We start from the raw sequence: 21,379 nt of genomic DNA on the forward strand, positions 1-21,379 counted from the left end.
AGGTGGGGCCTCTGCAGAACCACCCATGGGCAAGGCCCACCAGGTACATCCAGGCCTGGAATATGGCCCTGCCCACCTCTCTGCCACACCATGCTTGCCTTTGCCCTGTGCCGGTCCTGTGCCAATGTTTCCTCTACCTGGGAGCCTCTTTCTTGCCATTGCTGAAATGGCATTGCTAAAATGTTGCTGAAATAGAGGGCTCCCTTCCGGCCCTCCTCTCCCTCATGTTACTTGTCCTCTTTCCTTGAAGCTCTCGCCACTACCCCAAATTCTCTCTTTACTCCTCCAGGCACTGGTTTGTGGTCCGCGTCTCCAGGACTAGAATGAATCCTCTGGTGTCTGTCTTGACCACTGCTGTGTCCCCCAGCACCTAGAACGGTAATGGCACACAGCAGGTGTTTAGTAGCTTTTTTTTGGTTGAATGAATTAATCTACATCTTTTTTTTTTTTTCTTTTTAAGTAATGTCTTAGTTTCCTAGTGCTGCTGTAACACAGGAGCCCTGGTGGCACAGTGGTTAAGAGCTTGGCTGCTAACCAAAAGGTCGGCAGTTTGAAGCCACTAGCTGCTCCTTGGAAACCCTATGGGAGAGTTCTATTCTGTCCTATAGGGTTGCTATGAGTTGGAATCAACCCATTGGAAATGGGCTTGGGCTGTAACACAAATACCACAAGTGGGTGGCTTTAAAGAACAGAAATTTATTTTCTGACGGTTCTGGAGGCTCAAAGTCCAAATCAGAGTTTCGGCTTTGTCAATTACTTCCTTGTAGGTAGCACTGGGCATGCATCATTGGTTCTGGTTGATCCTTGCAAGGCATCTGTGCTCTCTGGGTATGTGCCCAACTCTGTGTCTAATCTGCTCTTTTTGTAGCTCAGAAGTGATTAGGCTTAGGACACACCCTACTCTGATAAAAACTCTGATACGGTGTCATTAATATAACAAAGTAAACCCTATTCCCAAACAGCATTATATCCACAGCTGTAAAGATTAGGATCTGAACACATAGTTTGTGGGAACACAATTCAGTCTATATCAAGTGACTATGTGGAGTTTCATATTGTGGATGTGTTGCTGTTAGGTGCCATCGAGTTGGCTCTGTATAGGGGCTTTTAAAATTGAGGTGCTTGGCACATCTGAAATGGTTGGTTCAGGTTTGGGCCCAACTCCATTTTGTAACTTCTGCTTTTGTCTTAGTAACAGCGCACCTTACCCCTGAAGGGGCCCAGAGGCAGAGTAGGTGGTGACAGACAGCAGGGCCAAGAGGAGTCTGTCCTCAGGGGCCAACTGGAGGCCTACACGGTAGAAAGGAACCTAGAGAGCTTTCCTGCACGGAAGAAGGGAGACTTTCCCTCTATGCTTCCTCATCCTGATTGTGAGTTGTGTCTTGTTACTTCCTTAATAAACTACTTACCTGTAAGTATGGTCTGTGAGTTCTGGGTGTCCGTTGCAATAGGTTACCAAAACTGGAAGAGAAGTAGAGGGTGCCATGGGAGTGACGGCTGGTGTCAGGATTGGTAAAAAGGTATGTCTGACCTAGACCTCATAAGGATTGCCCTTGGGCTGATCTTGGTTTGCATTATCCCCCCTGCAGTTAGACGAGGCTGCTAATACTACCACCACTACTTCCGCTAGAATTTAACAATGTCCTTCTCCAGGGTCTGGTCCCTCCTAATAACATGCCCCAAGTAAGTGAGAGGAAGTCTCCATCCTAGCTTCTGAGGAGCATTCTGGCTGTACTCCTTCCATGACAGATTTGTTAGTTCTTCTGGCAGTCCATGGTATATTCGATATTCTTGGCCAACGCTGTAATTCAAACGTGTCAGTTCTTCTTCAGCCTTCCTTTTTCATTGTCTAGGTGTTACACACCTATGAGGTGATAGAAAATACCGTGACTCAGGTCAGGTGCACCTTAGCCCTCAAAGTGACATCTTTGCTTTTTAGCACTTTAAAGAGGTCTTAAAAAAAAAAAAAGGAAGTCCCCCAATAGGATGGACTGACACAGTGGCTGCAACAGTGGGCTCAAACACAGCAGCAGTTGGGAGGGTGGCGCAGGACCAGGCGACGTTTCACCCTGTTATACGTAAGGTTGCTATGAGCCAGAGTGGACCTGATGGTACCTAACAACAATGACATTTTGTTTTTGATGGAAATTTAGGTTTTCTTTTTTTAAGGTAAAATACAAATAGCATTGTCATCACTAATATTGTACATTAAACTATGTCAGAGTCCCAGCAGGTGGCATGCTGAGCAGGGACATCAAAGAGGGGCTCTGCTGAGGTGTGGGCAGGAGTAAGGGAAGTTGGGAAGCGGGGGAACAGTTCCCTGAGGTGACAGTAGCAGGGAGTTGACACCACCTCTAGGTCCTCCAAGGGCAATAGGAAGGAGGAGTGGCCAGAGCCTGGAGATAGGAGCTTCACAGAAGGAGCAGGTCCTGGGCAGGAGCTGTGGCTTTCAGCTGAGATATAGCACGTGGTGAAGAGGAAAACAAAAAGCCAGTTGCCAGCAAGTGAACACCAACTCACGGTGACCTCATGGGTGTCAGAGTGGAACTGTGCTCCACAGGGTTTTCAGTAGCTGATTTTTGGAAGTACATCGCCAGTGCCTCGGGATGGATTTAAACTGCCCAACTTTTTGGTTAGCAGCCAGGCACGCTAACCACGCCACCCGGGGACTCCGGCGCAGTGGCGCTGGGGAATAAATGCCTGTTCTCCACCTAGCTCCCATTCTCGTGCCAGAGCCTCCTGGTGGCCAAGGGCAGAGGTCAGAGGGCAAGTTTACCTATTGGCACAGCCCATAAAACCAGGTAGAGAAGGGTGGCAAGTGGACCTGGAGGGGCGAGGGGGGAACGTCCACCCCTGTGCCCTCCAGTATGCCCCTTGTCCACAGAGGACACACAGAGTCCCTTCCACTCCTGGTCGTCGTGGGTGATGGCAGCAAGAGTATTGAGCAGCCCCCGTGCTCCTATATCAGGAGGCAGGTGGGAAAGAAGCCATCCACATGACACATGCCCCTGCAGTCCCTGCTTCCAGGCAACCTGAGTGGCCCGAGGTATAAACAGGGAAGCCCAGCTCCTCAGCAGCATCTTTTTCTTTTTAACCTAGTAGGTGGTCTAAACTTTCATTCCTTCAGGACCTGGATCCTTCATGGGCCTGTCTTTAATGGGTTCCCTTCCCTTTTCTCTTTTCCCAATAAGCAGACAATTAAATAAGGAAGCCCTTTAGTGACTCTTGGGTGCAGACATGGTCTGCTTGTCCATGTGTAGAATCGGTCTACATTCCCTCAGTTAATTAGAATCAATTACCCCAGCTGGTCCAGAGGTCCCTTCTCTGCCTGCTGGTCCCGTGGAGCAAGGAACCAGAAAGAGCCAGTGGGGGAGGGTGACCTGTGTTTTAATTCACTGGCACCAAAACTGCATTTCCTGATGGAAGCATTCCTTTCTTGGACACTAGCCCAAGGTCACAGGAAGGAAAGCTAACATTCCTCCAGTGTGGTATTTGGTATAATAGTTGGTTCCTGGACGCATGCATTTGGGCTGCGGGGGAGATGGCACCACGTAACTCCTGCTGGTTTGAAGCACACGCCTCACCCTGCAGGAAGGCACTTCAGTCTCACAGCGGGTTGTTTCTTACCTGGCACCACAGCCAGACTTCTGCGGGCCATCCCACCATCCTTCCAAGGCAGCTGCTGCTGGGGGTGGGGCAGGTCCTAGGTCCCCGTTGTTAGTTGCTATTGAGTCAGCTCCAACTCAGGGTGACTGTTACGAGTTGAACTGTATCCCTCAAAACTTTATGTCAACTTGGCTAGGCCGTGATTTCCAGTATTGTGTGGTCGTCCTTTATCTTGTGATCTGATGGAATTCTCCTGTGTATTGTAAAATCCTAACCTCTATGATGTTAATGAGGCAGAATTAGAGGCAGCTATGTTAATGCAGGACACAATCTACAAGATTAGGTTCTATCGTGAGTCACTCTCTTTTGAGGTGTAAGAGAGAGAAGCATACAGAAAGGAGGGGGACTTCATTACCACCAAGCAAGAAGAGCTAGGAGTAGACTGCATCCTTTGGACCTGGGGTCCCTGTGCTGAGAAGCTCCTAAACGAAGGGAATATTGATGACAAGGACCTTCCCCGAGAGCCAACAGAAAGCCTTTCCTTAGAACTGGTGCCCTGAACTTGGACTTCTAGCCTTCTAAACTGTGAGATGATAAATTTCTCTTTGTTAATGCCATCTGCTTGTGGTATTTCTGTTATAGCAGCGCTGGATAACTAAGACAGTGACCCTATGAACAACAGAATGAAATGTTGCCCAGTCCTGCACTGTCTTCACGATCGTTGGCATGTTTGAGTTCATTGTGGCCATTGTGTAGTGCCTTCCGACCTAGGAGGCTTATCTTCCAGCACTATGTTGTTGTTAGGTGCCCCGGAGTCAGTTCCGACTCATAGCGACCCTATGTACAACAGAATGAAACACTGCGGGTCCTGCGCCAGCCTCACAATCGTTGTGCTTAAGCCCATTGTTGCAGCCTCTGTATCAATCCATCTCAGGGAAGGTCTTCCTCTCTTTCACTGACCCTCTGCTTTACCAAGAATGATCCCTCCTGATAACACGTCCAGAGTATGTGAGACGTAGTTTCACCGTCCTTGCTTCTAAGGAGTATTTTGGTTGTACTTCTTGCAAGACACATTTGTTCTTTCCTTTGGCAGTCCGAGGTACGTCAGTATTCCTCTCCACACCACAATTCCAAGGGGTTGATTCTTCTTCAGTCTTTCTTATTCATTGTCCAGCTTGGGTCAGACACACCTTAGTCTTCAAGGGGACGTCTTTGCTTTTCAACACTTTAAAGAGGTCTTTTGCAACAAATTTGCCCAATGCAATGCATCTTTTGATTTACTGACTGCTGCTTCCATGGGTTCTGATTGTGGATCTAAGTAAAATGAAATCCTTGACGACTTCAACCTTTTCTCTTTTTATCATGATGTTGCTTATTGGTCCAGTTGTGAGGATTTTTGTTTTCTTTACGTTGAGGTGTAATCTATACTGAAGGCTGTGGTCTTTGATCTTCATCATAAATTCTTCAAATTCTCTTCACTTTCAGTAAGCAAGGCTGTGTCATCTGCATAATGCAGGTAGTTAATGAGTCTTCCTTCAATCCTGATGCCCCCTTTTACTTCATATAGTCCAGCTTCTCAGATTATTTGCTCAGCATATAGATTGAGTAGGTGTGGTGAAAGGATACAGTCCTGACACACACCTTTCCTGACTTTAAACCACACAGTATCCTTGTTCTGTTCAAATGACTGTCTCTTTACCTATGTACAGGTTCCTCATGAGCACAATTAAGTGTTCTGGAATTCCTATTCTTGACAATACTATCTATAATTTGTTATGATCCACACTGTCAAATGCCTTTGTATAGTTGATAAAACACGGGTAAACATTTTTCTGGTATTCTGAAGCCAGGATCCATCTGACATCAGCAATGATATCCCTGGTTCCATGACCTCCTCTGAACCTGGCTTGAATTTCTGGCAGTTCCCTGTCGATATACTGCCTCAGTTGCTTTTGAATAATTTTCAGCAAAATTTTATTTAAGTGTGGTATTAATGATGCTGTTTGATAATTTCCGCATTCAGTTGGATCACATTTCTTGGAAATAGGCATAAATATGGATTTCTCCCACTTGGTTGGCCAGGTAGCTGTCTTCCAAGATTCTTGGCATAGATGAGTGAGCACTTCCAGTGCTGCATCCATTTCCTGAAACATCTCAGTTGGTATTCTGTCAATTCCTGGAGCCTTGTTTATCACCAGTGCGTTCAGTGCAGAATGGACTAATTCAATACCATCGGTTCCTGATCACGTGCTACCTCCTGAAATGGTAGAACATTGACCAATTCTTTTTGGTATAGTGACCCTGTATCCCTTCCATCTTCTTTTGATGTTTCCTGAGTTTAATATTTTCACCATAGAATCCTTCAATATCGCACCTCGAGGCTTGAATTTTTTCTTCAGTTCTTTCAGCTTGAGAAATGCCAAGTGTGTTCTACCCTTTCTAACTCCAGGTCGTTGCACATGTCATTATAATACTTTGTCTTCTCGAGCTGCCCTCTGAAATCTTCATTTCAGCTCTTCGACTTCATCATTTCTTCCTTTTGCTTTAGCTACTCCCCATTCAAGAGCAAGTTTCAGAGACTCTTCTGACATCCATTTTGGTCTTTTCTTCCTTTCCTGTCTTTTTAATGACCTTTTGCTTTCTTCAGATATGATGTTCTTGATGTCATGCCACAACTCATCTGGTCTTCGGTCATTAGTGTTCAATGCATCAAATCTCTTCTTGAGAAAGTCTGTAACTTCAGGTGGGATATACTCAAGGTCGTACTTTGGCTCTTATGGACTTGTTCTAATTTTCTTCAGTTTCAACTCTAACTTGCAGTGAGCAATTGAGGATCTGTTCCACAGTCAGCCCCTGGCCTTGTTCTGACTGATGATATTGAGCTTTTCCATTGTCTCTTTCTACAGATCTAGTAGATTTGATTCCTGTGTATTCCATCTGGCGAGGTTCACATGTATAGTCACCATTTGTTAGTGAAAAAAGGTATTTGCAATGAAGAAGTTGTTGGTCTTGCAAAATTCTATCATGTGATCTCCAGCATTGTTTCTATCACCAAGGCCATATTTTCAACTAACGATCCTTCCCCTTTGTTTCCAACTTTCGCATTCCAATCACCATGAATTATCAATGCATCCTGATTGCATGTTTGATCAATTTCAACTGCAGAAGTTGGTAAAAATCTTCAATTTCTTCATCTTTGGCCTTTGTGGTTGGTGTGTAAATTTGAATGATAGTCGTATTAACTGGTCTTCTTTGTAGGCGTATGGGTATTATCCTATCGCTGACAGCATTGTACTTCAGGACAGATCTTGAAATGTTCTTTTCAACAATGAATGCAACACCATTCCTCTTCAAGTTGTAATTCCCAGCATAGTAGACCATATGGTTGTCTGATTCAAAATTGTCAATACTGGTCCATTTCAGCTCACTAGTGCCTAGAATATCATTGTCTACATGTTCCATTTCATTTTTGATGATTTCCAATTTTCCTAGATTCATACGTCATACATTCCATGTTCCAATTTTTAATGGATGTTTGCAGCTGTTTCTTCTCATTTTGAGTCATGCCACATCAGCAAGTGAAGGTCCTGAAGGCTTGACTCCATCCATGTCATTAACGTCAACTCCACTTGGAGGACGCAGCTCTTCCCTAGTCATCTTTTGAGTAACTTCCAACCTGAGGGGCTCATCTTCCTGCACTATGTCAGACAATGTTCCACTGCTATTCATAAGGTTTTCATTAGCTACTTCTGTTCAGAAGTAGACTGCCAGGTCCTTCTTCCTAGTCTGTCTTAGTCTGGAAGCTCAGCTGAAACCCGTCAACCATGGATGACCCTGACGGTATTTAAATACTGGTGGCATAGCTTCCAGCATTACAGCAACATACAAGCCACCACAGTAAGACAAACTGACAGACGTGTGGGGGCCCAGCACTATACCAAATAATATTTTGTTGTGATTCATAGGATTTTCGTTGGCAAATTTTCAGAAGTAGGTCACCACGCTTTTCTTCCTAGTCTGTCTTAGTCTGGAAGCTCCACTGAACCCTGTCCACCATGGCTGATCCCACTGGTATTTAAATAACTGGTGGCATTGCTTCCATCCCCGCAGCAACACACACACCTCTACAGTACAACAAACTAACAGAAGAGCGGTGGTCTTAGGTTTTTTTTTTTTTTTTGTCGTATTTCTTATGCTTCGAGTTCATTTAACTTCTTGCATGTGTGGATTTACAGTTTTCATTAAGTTTGGAAAAATTTCTTCAGATATCTTTCTGTCCTCCCCCTTTCTTGCTCCTCTCCTTCAGGACTCCAATATCTTAGGCTATTCGAAGTTGTCCCAGAGTTTACTGACGTTCTGTTCTTTTTTTTTGGATTCTTTTTTCTCGGTGTGTCATGGATTGAATTTTGTCCCCCAAAAATATGTTGGAATTCTAACCCCTCTACCTGTGGATGTAATCCTGTTTGGAAATAAGGTTTTCTTCATTATGCTCGTGAGGCCATATCAGCCGTACACCTAATCACTTTTGAAACATAAAAAGAGCAGGGTAGGCACGGAGATAAGCAAGCTGACAAAGGGGGAGGACAGAGACTACGTGAACACGATGGAGGCAGACAGCCTAGAAGCTCAGGAGCTCCAAGGGTGGCCAGCTACTAGAAACTGAAATAGATAAGAAAGGACCTCCCCCGACAGCCAGTGCATTGAATTTCCTAGCTTCCTGAATTGTGAGAAAAAAAAATTCTGTTCTTTAAAACTACCCACTTTGTGGTGGCACAGTGGTTAAGAGTTATGGCTGCTAACCCAAAGGTTGGCAGTTTGAATCTACCAGGTGCTCCTTGTAAACCCTATGGGGCAGTTCTACTCTGTCCTATAGAGTTGCTCTGAGTTGGAATCTACAGCAATGGATTTTTTTAAGCACTAGCTAACTAAGATGTCCACAGGTTGCAGGTATTAAGATGCGTATATCTTTGGGCCATTATTCTGTCTCTCACGGTGGGGGTCTTCAGGGGCCATCTTGGAGGCTGCCTTTCACACCACGAAATCAGGGACTTGCATCCCTTTAGGTTTCCTGTCCCTTCCATTTCTACTTTTCTGTGTCCATTGTCTTCATTCTCTTTCACTGCAGCTCAGCACATCTGTGGAGGTCAAGGAAGATGGCTGTTGACTGCTTCAGGCCTTGCTTCCTGAGACTCTCCCACCAGATAGGAGCCACCTGCTTTCCTGAGTTCCTGTATATATAAAAAAAAAAAAACATGGGGAAGGATTTTGATTGGTTTGGCTTGCATCAGATTGAACCAATCAGCTGTGGCTAGAAGTTGATCCCTCTTAGCCAATGAAATCACCTCTGTGTGCTGGAGTGTTTTCAGAGAAAGGGGAAGAAGCATCATGAGCAGCAGAGTCACTCCCACTAGTCCCCCGTACATTGGGTCAAATGATGTAAACCTTTTTTATTTCTGCTTGTGAATTCCCAAAGGTTTGGAAACCTTTCCCAAAAGGTTTTCCGGGTTGGCGCAAGCCACACAATGACTGCAACAGCTTCCTAGTGGTCCTCCTGCCTCTTGTCTGAAATTAGCTGCAACAGGTACCCAACTGATCATCTCGTTCCCCTGCTCACTCCCTTCTGTGGCCCCAAACTCTTTGGCACTCCTCCCTTTGAGAAAGGGGTCTACATCCCCTTCCCTAGAACCTGGCCAGGCTTGTGACTGCATTAGCCAATAAAATATGGCGGAAGGGATGCCACGTGACTTCAAATGTTGGTCATAAAAGGCCATGTATACGGGAATGTTCATAGCAGCATTGTTATGGATTGACTTGTGTCCATAGGTCTTGTAAATCCTAATCCCTGTATCTGTGGTTATAATCCCATCTTGGACCGAAATTTCTTTGTTATGTTAATGAGACAGGATTAGTGTAGGGTTTGTCTTAAATCGATCTCTTTTGAAATATAAAAAGAGCAGATTAGGACAAGCAAGAATGCAGAGATGAGGGAAGATACATGCCATGCCACATAAAGATCACCAAGGAGCCAAAGAATAGAAGCTGAAGAGACAAGGACCTTCTCCCAGAGCCAGCAGAGATAGAAAGCCTTCCCCTAGGGCCAGTGCCCTGAATTCAGACTTCTAACTTCCTAAACAGTGAGAAAAATAAATTTCTGTTTGTTAAAGCCACCCACTTGTGGTATTTCTGTTATAGCCATTGTTGTTGTTAGGTGCTGTCGAGTCAGTTCTGACTCAGAGAGACCCTATGTGTCACAGAATGAAACACTGCTCAGTCCTACGCCATGCTCACAATCATTGTTATGCTTGAGCCCATTGTTGAAGCCACCGCAATCCATCTCGTTGAGGATTTTCCTCTCTTTCACTGACCATCTACTTTATCAAGCATTATGTCCTTCTCCAGGGACTGATTCCTCCCGATAACATGTCCAAAATACATGCGATGCAGTCTCGCCATCCTTGCCTCTAAGGAGCATTCTGGTTGTAATTCTTCCAAGACAGATTTGTTTGTCCTTTTGGCAGTCCATGGTATATTCAATATTCTTTGCCAACACCACAATTCAAAGGTGTCGATTCTTCTTCAGTCTTCCTTATTCATTGTCCAGCTTTCACATGCATATGATATGACTGAAAATACCATGGCTTAGGTCATCTTAGTCTTCAAGGTGACATCTTTGCTTTTCAAAACTTCAAAGAGGTCTTTTGCAGCAGATTTGCCCAATGCAATGCATCTTCTGGTTTCCTGACTGCTGCTTCCATGGGTGTTAATTGTGGATCCAAGTAAAATGAAATCCTTGACAACTTCAATCTTTCCCCATTTATCATGATGTTGCTTACTGGTCCCGTTGTGAGGACTTTTGTTTTCTTTATGTTGATTGTAATCCATACTGAAGACTGTGGTATTTGATCTTCATCAGTAAGTGCTTCAAGTCCTCTTCAATTTCAGTAAGCAAGATTGTGTCATCTGCATAGCGAAGGTTGTTAAAGAGTCTTCCTCCAATCCTGATGCCCCCTTCTTCTTCATATAGTCCAGCTTCTTGGATTATTTGCTCAGCATACAGATTAAATAGGTGTGGTGGAAGGATACAACCCTGACACACACCTTTCCTGACTTTAAACCAAGTGGTATCTCCTTGTTCTGTCTAAACAACTGCCTCTTGATCTATGTACAGGTTTCTCATGAGCACAATCAGGTGTTCTGGGATTTCCATTCTTCGCAATGTTATCCATAGTTTGTAATGATCCACACAGTTGAATGCCTTAGCCTAGTCAATAAAACACAGGTAAACATCCTATTATAGCAGCACTAGATAACTAAGATAAGCATTCTTCACAACAGACTAAAGGTGGAAACAATTCAAGTGTCCATCAACAGATGAATGGATAAAGGAATTATGGTATGTCCATACAGTGGAATATTCATCAGCTGTAATAAAAGAATGAAGTACTAATTTATGCTACAGCATGGATGAACCTTGACAACATTATCCTAAGTGAAAGAGGCCAGATACAAAAGACCACATATTATATGATTCCTTTTGTGTGAAATATCCAGAATAGGCAAGCCCATGGAAACAGATTAATGGCTGGCAGGAGATGGCAGAAGGAGGGAATGGGGAGTGATTACTCAGTGGGTATGGGATGTTTTTCTAGGATGATGAACATTTTTGAAACTAGGGAGAAGTGGTGTTTGTACAACGTTTGAACACACTAAATGCCACTGACTTGTACACTTTAAAATGCTTAACTGTATGTTATGTGAACTTTACCTCAACAAAAACAAGAAAGACCATGTAGCCTCACCCTGTTCATTAGAACACTCACTGTTGGTGCTCTGAGCCACCATGTGAGAAGTCCAAATACCCTAAGGCCACCATGCTGTGAGGAAGCCCAAGCCCCACAGAGAGGCCAAGTATAAGTGCTCCAGTCCATAGTCCCCACTGAACCCAGTCTTTGAGTCATGCCAGTTCAGACACCAGACTTGTTAGAGACAAAATTGCCATGATTCCAGCCCCTAGCCATTCAAATCTTCCTAGCCAAGGCTCCAGACATCATGTTGTTGTTGTTAGGTGCTGTCGAGTCGGTTCCGACTCATAGCGACCCTATGCAGAACAGAATGAAACACTGCCCGGTCCTGCTCCATCCTCACAATCGTTATGCTTGCAGCCCATCGTTGCAGCCACTGTGTCAATTCACCTTGTTGAGGGTCTTCCTCTTTTCCGCTGACCCGGTACTCTGCCAAGCATGATGTTCTTCTCCAGGGACTGATCCCTCCTGACAACATGCCCAAAGTATGTAAGACGCAGTCTCGCCATCCTTGCTTCTAAGGAGCATTCTGGTTGTACTTCTTCTAAGACAGATTTGTTCGTTCTTTTGGCAGTCCACGGTATATTCAATATTCTTCACCAACACCACAATTCAAAGACGTCAACTCTTCTTCGGTCTTCCTTATTCATTGTCCAGCTTTCACATGCATATGATGCGATTGAAAATACCATGGCTTGGGTCCGGCGCACCTTAGTCTTCAGGGTGACATCTTTGATCTTCAACACTTTGAAGAGGTCCTTGGCAGCAGACTTGCCCAATGCAATGTGTCTTTTGATTTCTTGACTGCTGCTTCCATGGCTGTTGATTGTGGATCCAAGTAAAATGAAATCCTTGACAACTTCAGTCTTTTCTCTGTTTATCATGATGTTGCTCACTGGTCCAGTTGTGAGGATTTTTGTTTTCTTTATGTTGAGGTGTAATCCAAACTGAAGGCTGTGGTCTTTGATCTTCATTAGTAAGTGCTTCAAGTCCTCTTCACTTTCAGCAAGCAAGGTTGTGTCATCTGCATAACGCAGGTTGTTAATGAGTCTTCCTCCAATCCTGATGCCCCGTTCTTCTTCATATAGTCCAGCTTCTCATATTATTTGTTCAGCATACAGGTTAAATAGGTATGGTGAAAGAATACAATCCTGCTGCACACCTTTCCTGACTTTAAACCAATCAATATCCCCTTGTTTTGTCCAAACAACTGCCTCTTGATCTATGTAAAGGTTCCTCATGAGCACAATTAAGTGTTCGGGAATTCCCATTCTTCACAGTGTTATCCATAGTTTGTTATGATCCACAGTCAAATGTCTTTGCATAATCAATAAAACACAGGTAAACACCCTTCTGGTATTTTCTGCTTTCAGCCAGGATCCATCTGACATCAGCAATGGTATCCCTGGTTCCACGTCCTCTTCTGAAACCGGCCTGAATTTCTGGCAGTTCCCTGTTGATATACTGCTGCAGCTGTTTTTGAATGATCTTCAGCAGAATTTTGCTTGCGTGTGATATTAATGATATTGTTCTATAATTTCCACATTCGGTTGGATCACCTTTCTTGGGAATAGGCATAAATATGGATCTCTTCCAGTCAGTTGGCCAGGAAGCTGTCTTCCATATTTCTTGGCATAGACAAGTGAGCACCTCCAGCGGTGCCTCTGTTTGTTGAAACATCTCAACTGATATTCCATCAATTCCTGGAGCCTTGTTTTTCGCCAATGCCTTCAGAGCAGTTTGGACTTCTTCCTTCAGTACCATCGGTTCCTGATCATATGCCACCTCTTGAAATGGTTGAATATCAACTAATTCTTTTTGGTATAATGACTCTGTGTATTCCTTCCATCTTCTTTTGAGGCTTCCTGCATCATTTAATATTTTCCCCATGAAATCCTTCACTATTACAATTCGAGGCTTGAATTTTTTCTTCAGTTCTTTCAGCTTGAGAAACGCCGAGTGTGTTCTTCCCTTTTGGTTTTCCATCTCCAGCTCTTTGCACACGTCATTATAATACTTTATTTTGTCTTCTCGAGAGGCCCTTTGAAATCTTCTGTTCAGTCCTTTTACTTCATGAACTCTTCCTTTTGCTTTAGCTGCTCAACGCTCAAGAGCAAGTTTCAGAGTCTCCTCTGACATCCCTCTTGGTCTTTTCTTTCTTTCCTGTCTTTTCAGAGACCTCTGGCTTTCTTCATGGATGATGTCCTTGATGTCATTCCACAACTTGTCTTCGGTCACTAGTGTTCAGTGCGTCAAATCTATTCTTGAGATGGTCTCTAAATTCAGGTGGGTTATATTCAAGGTCATATTTTGGCTCTCGTGGACTTGCTCTGATTTTCTTCAGTTTCAGCTTGAACTTGCATATGAGCAATTGATGGTCTGTTCCACAGTCGGCCCCTGGCCTTGTTCTGACTGATATTGAGCTTTTCCATTGTCTCTTTCCGCAGATGTAGTCAATTTGATTTCTGTGTGTTCCATCTGGCATGGTCCATGTGTATAGTTGCCATTTATGTTGGTGAAAGAAGGTATTTGCAATGAAGAAGTCATTGGTCTTGCAAAATTCTATCATGTGATTTCCAGCATTGTTTCTATCATCAAGGCCATAGTTTCCAACTACTGGTCCTTCTTCTTTGTTTCCAACTTTTGCATTCCAATTGCCAGTAATTATCAATGCATCTGATTGCATGTTCGATCAATTTCAGACTGCAGCAGCTGATAAAAATCTTCTATTTCTTCATCTTTGGCCCTAGTGGTTGGTGCGTAAATTTGAATAATAGTCGTATTAACTGGTCTTCCTTATAGGCGTATGGATATTATCCTATCACTGACAGCGTTGTACTTCAGGATAGATCTTGAAACGTTCTTTTTGATGATGAATGCAATGCCATTCCTTTTCGAGTTGTCATTCCCAGCATAGTAGACTATATGATTGTCTGATTCAAAATGGCCAATACCAGTCCATTTCAGCTCACTAATGCCTAGGATATCGATGTTTATGCGTTCCATTTCATTTTTGACGATTTCCAATTTCCTAGATTCATACTTGGTACATTCCAGGTTCCAATTATTAATGGATGTTTGCAGCTGTTTCTTCTCACTTTGAGTCGTGCCACATCAGCAAATGAAGGTCCCGAAAGCTTTACTCCATCACGTCATTAAGGTCAACTCCACTTGGAGGACGCAGCTCTTCCCCAGTCATCTTTTGAGTGCCTTCCAACCTGGGGGGCTCATCTTCCAGCACTATATCAGACAATGTTCTGCTGCTATTCATAAGGTTTTCACTGGCTAATGCTTTTCAGAAGTAGACTGCCGGTCCTTCTTCCTAGTCTGTCTCAGTCTGGAAGCTCAGCTGAAACCTGTCCTCCGTGGGTGACCCTGCTGGTATCTGAATACCGGTGGCATAGCTTCCAGCATCACAGGCACACACAAGCCCCCACAGTAGGACAAACTGACAGACCCATGGGGGCAGACATCATAGTGGTGCCAAACTATGCTCTTGTCCAAATTCTTTTCTTTTTTTGGATTTTTGTTTATTTATTTTATTATGTTTTAGGTGAAAGTTTACAGTGCAAAATAGTTTTTCATTCAAAAATTTTATACACAAATTGCTTTATGACATTTGTTGTAGTCCCTGCAACGTGTCAGCACTCCTTTCCACCCTGGGTTCTCAGTGTCCATTCGCCCGGTTTTCCTGTCCCTTCCTGACTTCTCATCTTTGCTTTTGGGCAGGTGTTGCACATTTGGTCTCATTACTTGATTGAATTAAGAAGCATGTTCGGCACGTGTGTTATTGTTTCAAGACCCGTCTAATCTTTAGCTGGAAGGTGGACTTCAGGGGTGGCTTCAGTTCTGAGTTAGCAGGGTGTCTGGGGGCCATAGCCTTGGGGGTTCCCTGCCCAAATTCTTGACTCATGAAGTACTTGCTCTCTTTGTGCCTGTTTCTTCACCTGTAAAATGGGGCCAATAACAGTACCCACCCTATACAGTTCTTATGAGGGTTCAATGAGTTAATATATGTAAAACTTTAGAATAGTGCCCAGCATGTTGTCAGTGCTGTGGAAGTGTTTGCTAGCTTCCTCCTCCTCTTATTATCTAATAAATGTGCCCAAGACTTGGTTTCCCCATCCCAATCTCCATTCCCGGCCACCTGGGCTACTGGGCCTCCTGCAGGTGCCTTTCCTACCTGCCCTGGAGTACCGTCTCTCCTCAGCTTGCTCCCTTCACCCCTGCAAACACCTTTTGCTGTATGGGGCACTAGGAACCTCTGCCCGGACCTTGGAGGCAGGGTACAGGCTCAGGGAGGCCCATAAGAATGACTCACTTCAGCCTGTCTATGGAAAAATGGAATGGGGGAGCTGAGCAATAACACTGGTGCTATGGGAGCATGGAGGAGGGGGGCAGAGCCCCAGTGCCTCCTCCCATCTCATCAGCCACTGCCAAGGTCAGAATGGTTGTGGGTGACACTGACACTCTGGCCTACCTCGACTGCCTCCCCAAGCGCACGGCTTACCTGCATTCTCCACGCTCTCCTCCAGCCCAGTGCCCACGTCACCTGCACTCTTCATGCGGGCAGAAGCATGCATCCTACAGGGCCCACCTCTGTGTTCATTCAGGTAGCCATTCCTTCAGCCCTGTTAGTGAGCTGTCAGGTGCTGGGCTAAGGGCAGAGGACATGGTGCTGAGCAGAAATCTTATGCTCCTAGTAGTTTCCAGGCTAGTGAGCAAGCTTCACATGTACCAAATGTACTCAGTGCCAACAAAGAAAACTATAGGGTGAACTGGAGCCTGGTGTTGTCCCGGGAGTTAGGCAAGGATTCCCTGAGGGGGCAATATGGAAAAAGAGATTTGAGATTAAAGTAGACAAGCTGGGGGTTAGTGGCAGGAATCCAAGGTGGAGGGCCTGGTAAGTGCAAAGGCCCTGAGGCAGGAAGAAACTGGAATAGCTGAGGAGCAGCAAGGAGGCCAGTGGGGCTGGAGTTAAAAGACTGAAGGGAAGATGGTTAACAATGGGCTGGAGGGCTGAGAGGGACCAGGCAGAGCCTGCTGGGACAGGAGACAAGATAATGTACTGTTCAAACCAGGATGCTTGTGGGAGTGAAGGACACTGTGAATACTAACACTGCAACAAAGGCATAAAATGGAAACTGGCTCAGATAAATTGGGACATCTGGTCGTCCTACTTAAAGGTCAAGGTAAAGAATTTGGTCTTTAATCTAAGACCAGCAGGAAGCTGCTGGTTTTGAGGCAGGTGATCTGGTTTTTTTGTTTTAACTTTTTTATTTTAAAAAAGCACACATGCAATAAAGTACAGAGATATAGTTTGAAGAAGTTTTATATGTGTAGACTCATGTAACACCAGATCAAGATACAGAATGTTTCCTGCCTTCCAGAAGGCTCTCTTGTGGCCCCTCCAATCCATATCCCCCAAAGGTAACCACTACTTAATGTCTATCACCAAAGGTTACTTTTGCCTATTCTTAAAAATTCAGTAAAAATATATACACAGTGACATGCACTAATCTGAGCACACAGTTGGAAGAATGTTTACTGATGTGTACCCTTGTGTAACCACCACCCCAATCAAGTCATTGAATGTTTCCAGATACCAGACAGCCAATATCATTCCCCAAGAGGTAGGTCCGATTCTGACTTCCAGTACCATAGACTGGTTTTGCCACATTTGTTTTTCAAGATTGAGAAGAGGGGAGCCCCCAGGATCCCCTAGCTTCCCACCACCAAACCCCTATCTGCCCCTCATCTGCTCCACTTAGCAGCCTGCTCCTACCTTTCCTTGGGTTAGGGTCCCTCAGTCTGGGGCCTGGACCGGAACACTCCATCCCCAGAGGCTCTCACACCCTCCCATGGCCCCAGATCCCCCACAAGTTCGAGCGGGTCCACACACCCCCATGGCCCCAGATCCCCCACAAGTTCGAGCGGGTCCCTCCTCTCCAGATGCCACGGGTTGGTTTAGGGGGTAAAAACAAAACAAAGAACCCAGACCAGTTGCAGTGGCCTGGATTCCAACTCATGGAGACGCTGTGTTTTCGAGAACTGTGCTCCACATGGTTTTTCAACGGCTGTGACCTTTTGAAAGGCCTTTCTTCTGAGGTGCCTCTGGGTGGGTTCAAACCCCAACCCTCCCGTTAGTAGTCCAGGGCTTAACAGTCTTCACCACTAAAAGACCCCTCATATTCTCCATCAGTTTTCTTCCCCCAGCCACCCAAATAAACCAACAGAAACCAACGACTTTAGTAAAAGCAGCGGCTAGCCAGGCAATCTGTATCAAATTCACACCCTATACCATCTGTCTGAGAAGAAGGGGTAAATCGAAGCATGGGATTTAAATGGCCACGGCAGCAGGCGTCGCGAATACACGGGGTGACCGGCTGGAGTGACCCGCTGGTCGCCGCCTCTCTAGCAGCTGCGCCACATTGCGGGTGCGGCCTGGGCAGGTCAACCTTCAGGCCTGGGTCTCAGCTTCCCGGACCCACGTTTTAAGGCCGCTTCAAGCGCGGATGAACCCCGGTTTCAAAGCACTCTCCGGGGCCGGGACGAGGCACCGGGGCTGCGCCTGCGGGCGGCCATCGATGTCTACGGCGACCAGGCTGGCCCAAGACCCCACAGGCAGGACACGGCCCACGGCGCTCCGGGCAGCGGGCCGCTCGCCCAGTCCTTCCTGGGGGATCTTCGCATTCGATCGCGACCCCGGCTGTCTGCACTGGGGCCGCCTCCCGTACCCTCGGGTCCCGCGCGGGCCGTGAGACCGCAGCGCGCACTCGGACGGGGACGCGCGCACGCGCCGGCCGCGCACAGCCGGTGTTCAGTCTCGCGCATGCCCGCCCCTCGGCTCCTGCGCACGCGCCGGCCAGCAATCTCAGCCGTGCACTCGGCGGCGCTCGCCCCGTCCCGGCCCCGCCCCCCTCCGGCCCCGCCCCTCCTCCCTCCGCCCCCGCCCACAGTTGCCTTCCCAGCATCCCGGCCTCCCTACGGAAAGCGGCGAGGCCCGATCCCGCCGGGAGCCGGGAGCCGGAGTGCAGGGCGGGGCAGCGCGCTGAGGTCAGCGCGGCGCGGCGGGCGGCGGCCGGCCCCGCCGTGGTTGGCTGCGCCCGCGCTGGCCGCGCCCTGGTTGGCTACGGGCCGCGGGGCTGGGCCGCTGGGTCGGGGCTGGGGTCGGGGCTCGGGCGCCGGTCGGGCTCGCGCAGCGCTCGGATCCGCGCCGCTCCAGGTCGGCGGCGGGCGGCAGGCCCGGGGAGGGCGCGGCGAGGGCGAGGGCGGGCCGGCAGGAGGGCGGCGGCGCCGAGGGGAGGGACCGGCCCATGGACCCGCGGGGCCCGGCGCCCCAGACGCTGCGCCGCCGGGACCGACCCCAACATGTCGGCCTAGGCCGGGGCGCGACGACGCGGACGGGGCGGCGACGAGGCGCCGCTGCTGCCGGGGCGCGCGGCCGCCGGGCCCCCGAGGGCTCGCCCTGACGGACTGGCCGAGCGGGCGGCGAGAGGCCGGCGCGTCGGGAGCGGGCCGCGCGACACCATGTCGGCCAAGGTGCGGCTCAAGAAGCTGGAGCAGCTGCTCCTGGACGGGCCGTGGCGCAACGAGAGCGCCCTGAGCGTGGAGACGCTGCTCGACGTGCTCATCTGCCTCTACACCGAGTGCAGCCACTCGGCCCTGCGCCGCGACAAGTATGTGGCCGAGTTCCTCGAGTGGGGTAAGTGCTGCGCCGGCCCGGCCCGGGCCTCGGCCACTGGCCGCCGCCGTCCCCCCGAGCGGCTACCTGGCCTTCCCACGCGCATCCTTCTCCACCCTGTCGTGTGTGCCTCCACCTAGAGCCTTTCCCCAGCCAGTCGGTGCGCCCTCATCCCTCGCACATCCGTGTCCCATCGTCCCGCCCCCTCATCCTGGCCCTTGGAGCCACATCCTCCGTTCCCATCCCCACCCCTCCCCCCCGCCGGGCCATCGCCCCGGCCGCTTCCTAGATCCACCCTCCGAGTCTGGATATCATTTCCTGCAGCACTCCCAGGGATATCCGCCCCCCCCCGCACCTCGCCTTTGGGGTCCAGAGGCAGGTTGAGGAGCCCTCCCTCCCCACCCTGCCGAGCTGCGGGGGTAGCCGCATGTGCTTTCCGCATCTGCCTCGCCCACCGCCCAGTGGGCCCCCCACCCTTGTCTCCTGGGAACCCAGCTCGAATGGCCCCTCCTACGTGACAGCCTGGCTCTATCCCCGGATGCCGGGGGCCTGAACACCCCCTTAGCACCTCCAAGGGATTTTTTAAGGCTAATTTTAAAATGTTGAGTCCGCCATGCAAGAGCACATTGCTTTTTTTCATTGTAATTGTTACAGACCGTTGTCATATTTTGGGGGTAGGTGAAAGTGTCAGTATGTGGAAGTCACTTAAAAACTTTCTTCATATGGTGTTCTTTGCATGCTTTCTCTAGTTCCAAATTCACTGAGGAATGTGATCATTTAAGAATCTGTAATGCCACTTATAGAGACATCTGACCAACTGTGTTTGACTAGAAGGAAATTTGATTAAGCAGCTTAATGATACTGTCATCATTTATGGATTGAGAATGGTGCATGTAAGGAGCACTGGTGGCCCGGTGGTTAAGAGCTCTGCTGCTAAAACGAAATTTGGTGGCTCTGACTCACCAGCCGCTCTGCGGGAGAAAGATGTGGCAGTCTGCTTCCTTGAAGATGACAGCCGTTGGAAACCCTATGGGGCAGTTCTGCTTTGTATCGTAGGATCTCTGTGAGTCCAAATCGACTGGACGGCAACAGGTTTAATGCTGTAGAGTAACTTGACTGACTAACCTATATGCTTTACTGGGAAAATATTTTGATTAAGCCACATAATGATAGTTAGAACTGTGAAGACGGTAAAAGTGTAAAGTGAAACCCTTTTACTTCATCTTTCCCTAATCTGAACATGCTGTCAAGACCCTTTGACTCTTCTTACACCCAGAACAACTGAGAGGGAGAAGGCAGTGCCAAACCTATAAAAATCTTATTCTTGGGCCATGTGCGTCATTGGGCTAGGACAGCGCAGTCTGAACTAGTAGTTTCAAATCTTTGGCACTGATAAAGCTGGTATTTAAAATGTTAGCTGGAATTTGGCATTTTGTTTACGGATTAAAACTGAAGTTGCAGTATTCCTAAGGGGGCTTCCGCTTTTTGCTCTTTGGTGAAAAGTTGACGTGATGTCTTCTGAGAGCAACGATGGAGGCTGCCAGAGCCCCAGGACAGTGGGCCATTTCTTGTTTCTGAGGGGACCACCATTCCTGGTTATCTAGAATGTCAGTAAATTAAGAGTATTCGCTCTCTCGGGTCTTTTATCGACGCCAGTGACATGCTTTCCCACTGAATAATTAATTGACTTTCCAGTGAGGTCTTTGGTGTGTCTTAGGATCTAAGGCGTCTGAGCATTGCATTCACCATTCCTTCCTGAACACTTGATCTTGAAACCTAGACAGACCCACAGTCAGGTTCAACTTGGTGCACGGTGTGTGAGTAAAGCGTGACTTTGAGGAGGAAGCCGAGGGCAGAGTGGCGTGGCTGGTCAGGTGTGGTCTGGCTGGCTCTGGCCTGGGAGCTGCATGGTGACTCTGTGGGGATTAGTTGGAGGTTGGGTGCCCCCTGGACCAGTCGCTGCAATGCAGCTGCTTCTCGAAGTCCACACCATAAACAGGGTTGAATGTCACTGGGTGAGACTCTTAGCATGTGTGAGGGTCATAGTTTGAGATTTGACCTTTCCAAGTTTAAACAGAAGTTGGTGTGCTGTCATGCAGAAATGGTTTTCAAAGGGATATTCTGACTCTTTGGGAATTGCGATTACAGATAAATTACATTATTTTCCCCCTAAGAACTCAGTTTGCACAGAAGTGTAAACTTTTAAGTTACGGAGAAGAAAAATGGACTTAAACTTAAGATGGCATGTTTATGAACTATAAATATATTTGGAAGTAGTATTAATTTT

At 47.3% G+C, this 21,379-nt stretch overlaps 1 protein-coding gene across 2 annotated transcripts in view; it reads left to right on the top strand.

The window, feature by feature from the left end:
* The first annotated feature begins 18,843 nt into the window (after positions 1 to 18,843).
* CDC42BPB (CDC42 binding protein kinase beta) overlaps positions 18,844 to 21,379 on the top strand; it is a 135,642-nt gene continuing 133,106 nt past the window's right edge. For both annotated transcript variants that reach the window (XM_049899637.1, XM_049899638.1), the window contains exon 1: positions 18,844 to 19,113. In XM_049899637.1, coding sequence (XP_049755594.1) covers positions 18,939 to 19,113 — 175 coding nt within the window. In that variant the 5' untranslated portion in view covers positions 18,844 to 18,938. The remainder of the gene's footprint in view (positions 19,114 to 21,379) is intronic.

Source organism: Elephas maximus, chromosome 10 (genome assembly GCF_024166365.1).
Source record: "Elephas maximus indicus isolate mEleMax1 chromosome 10, mEleMax1 primary haplotype, whole genome shotgun sequence".
NCBI lineage: Eukaryota > Metazoa > Chordata > Mammalia > Proboscidea > Elephantidae > Elephas > Elephas maximus.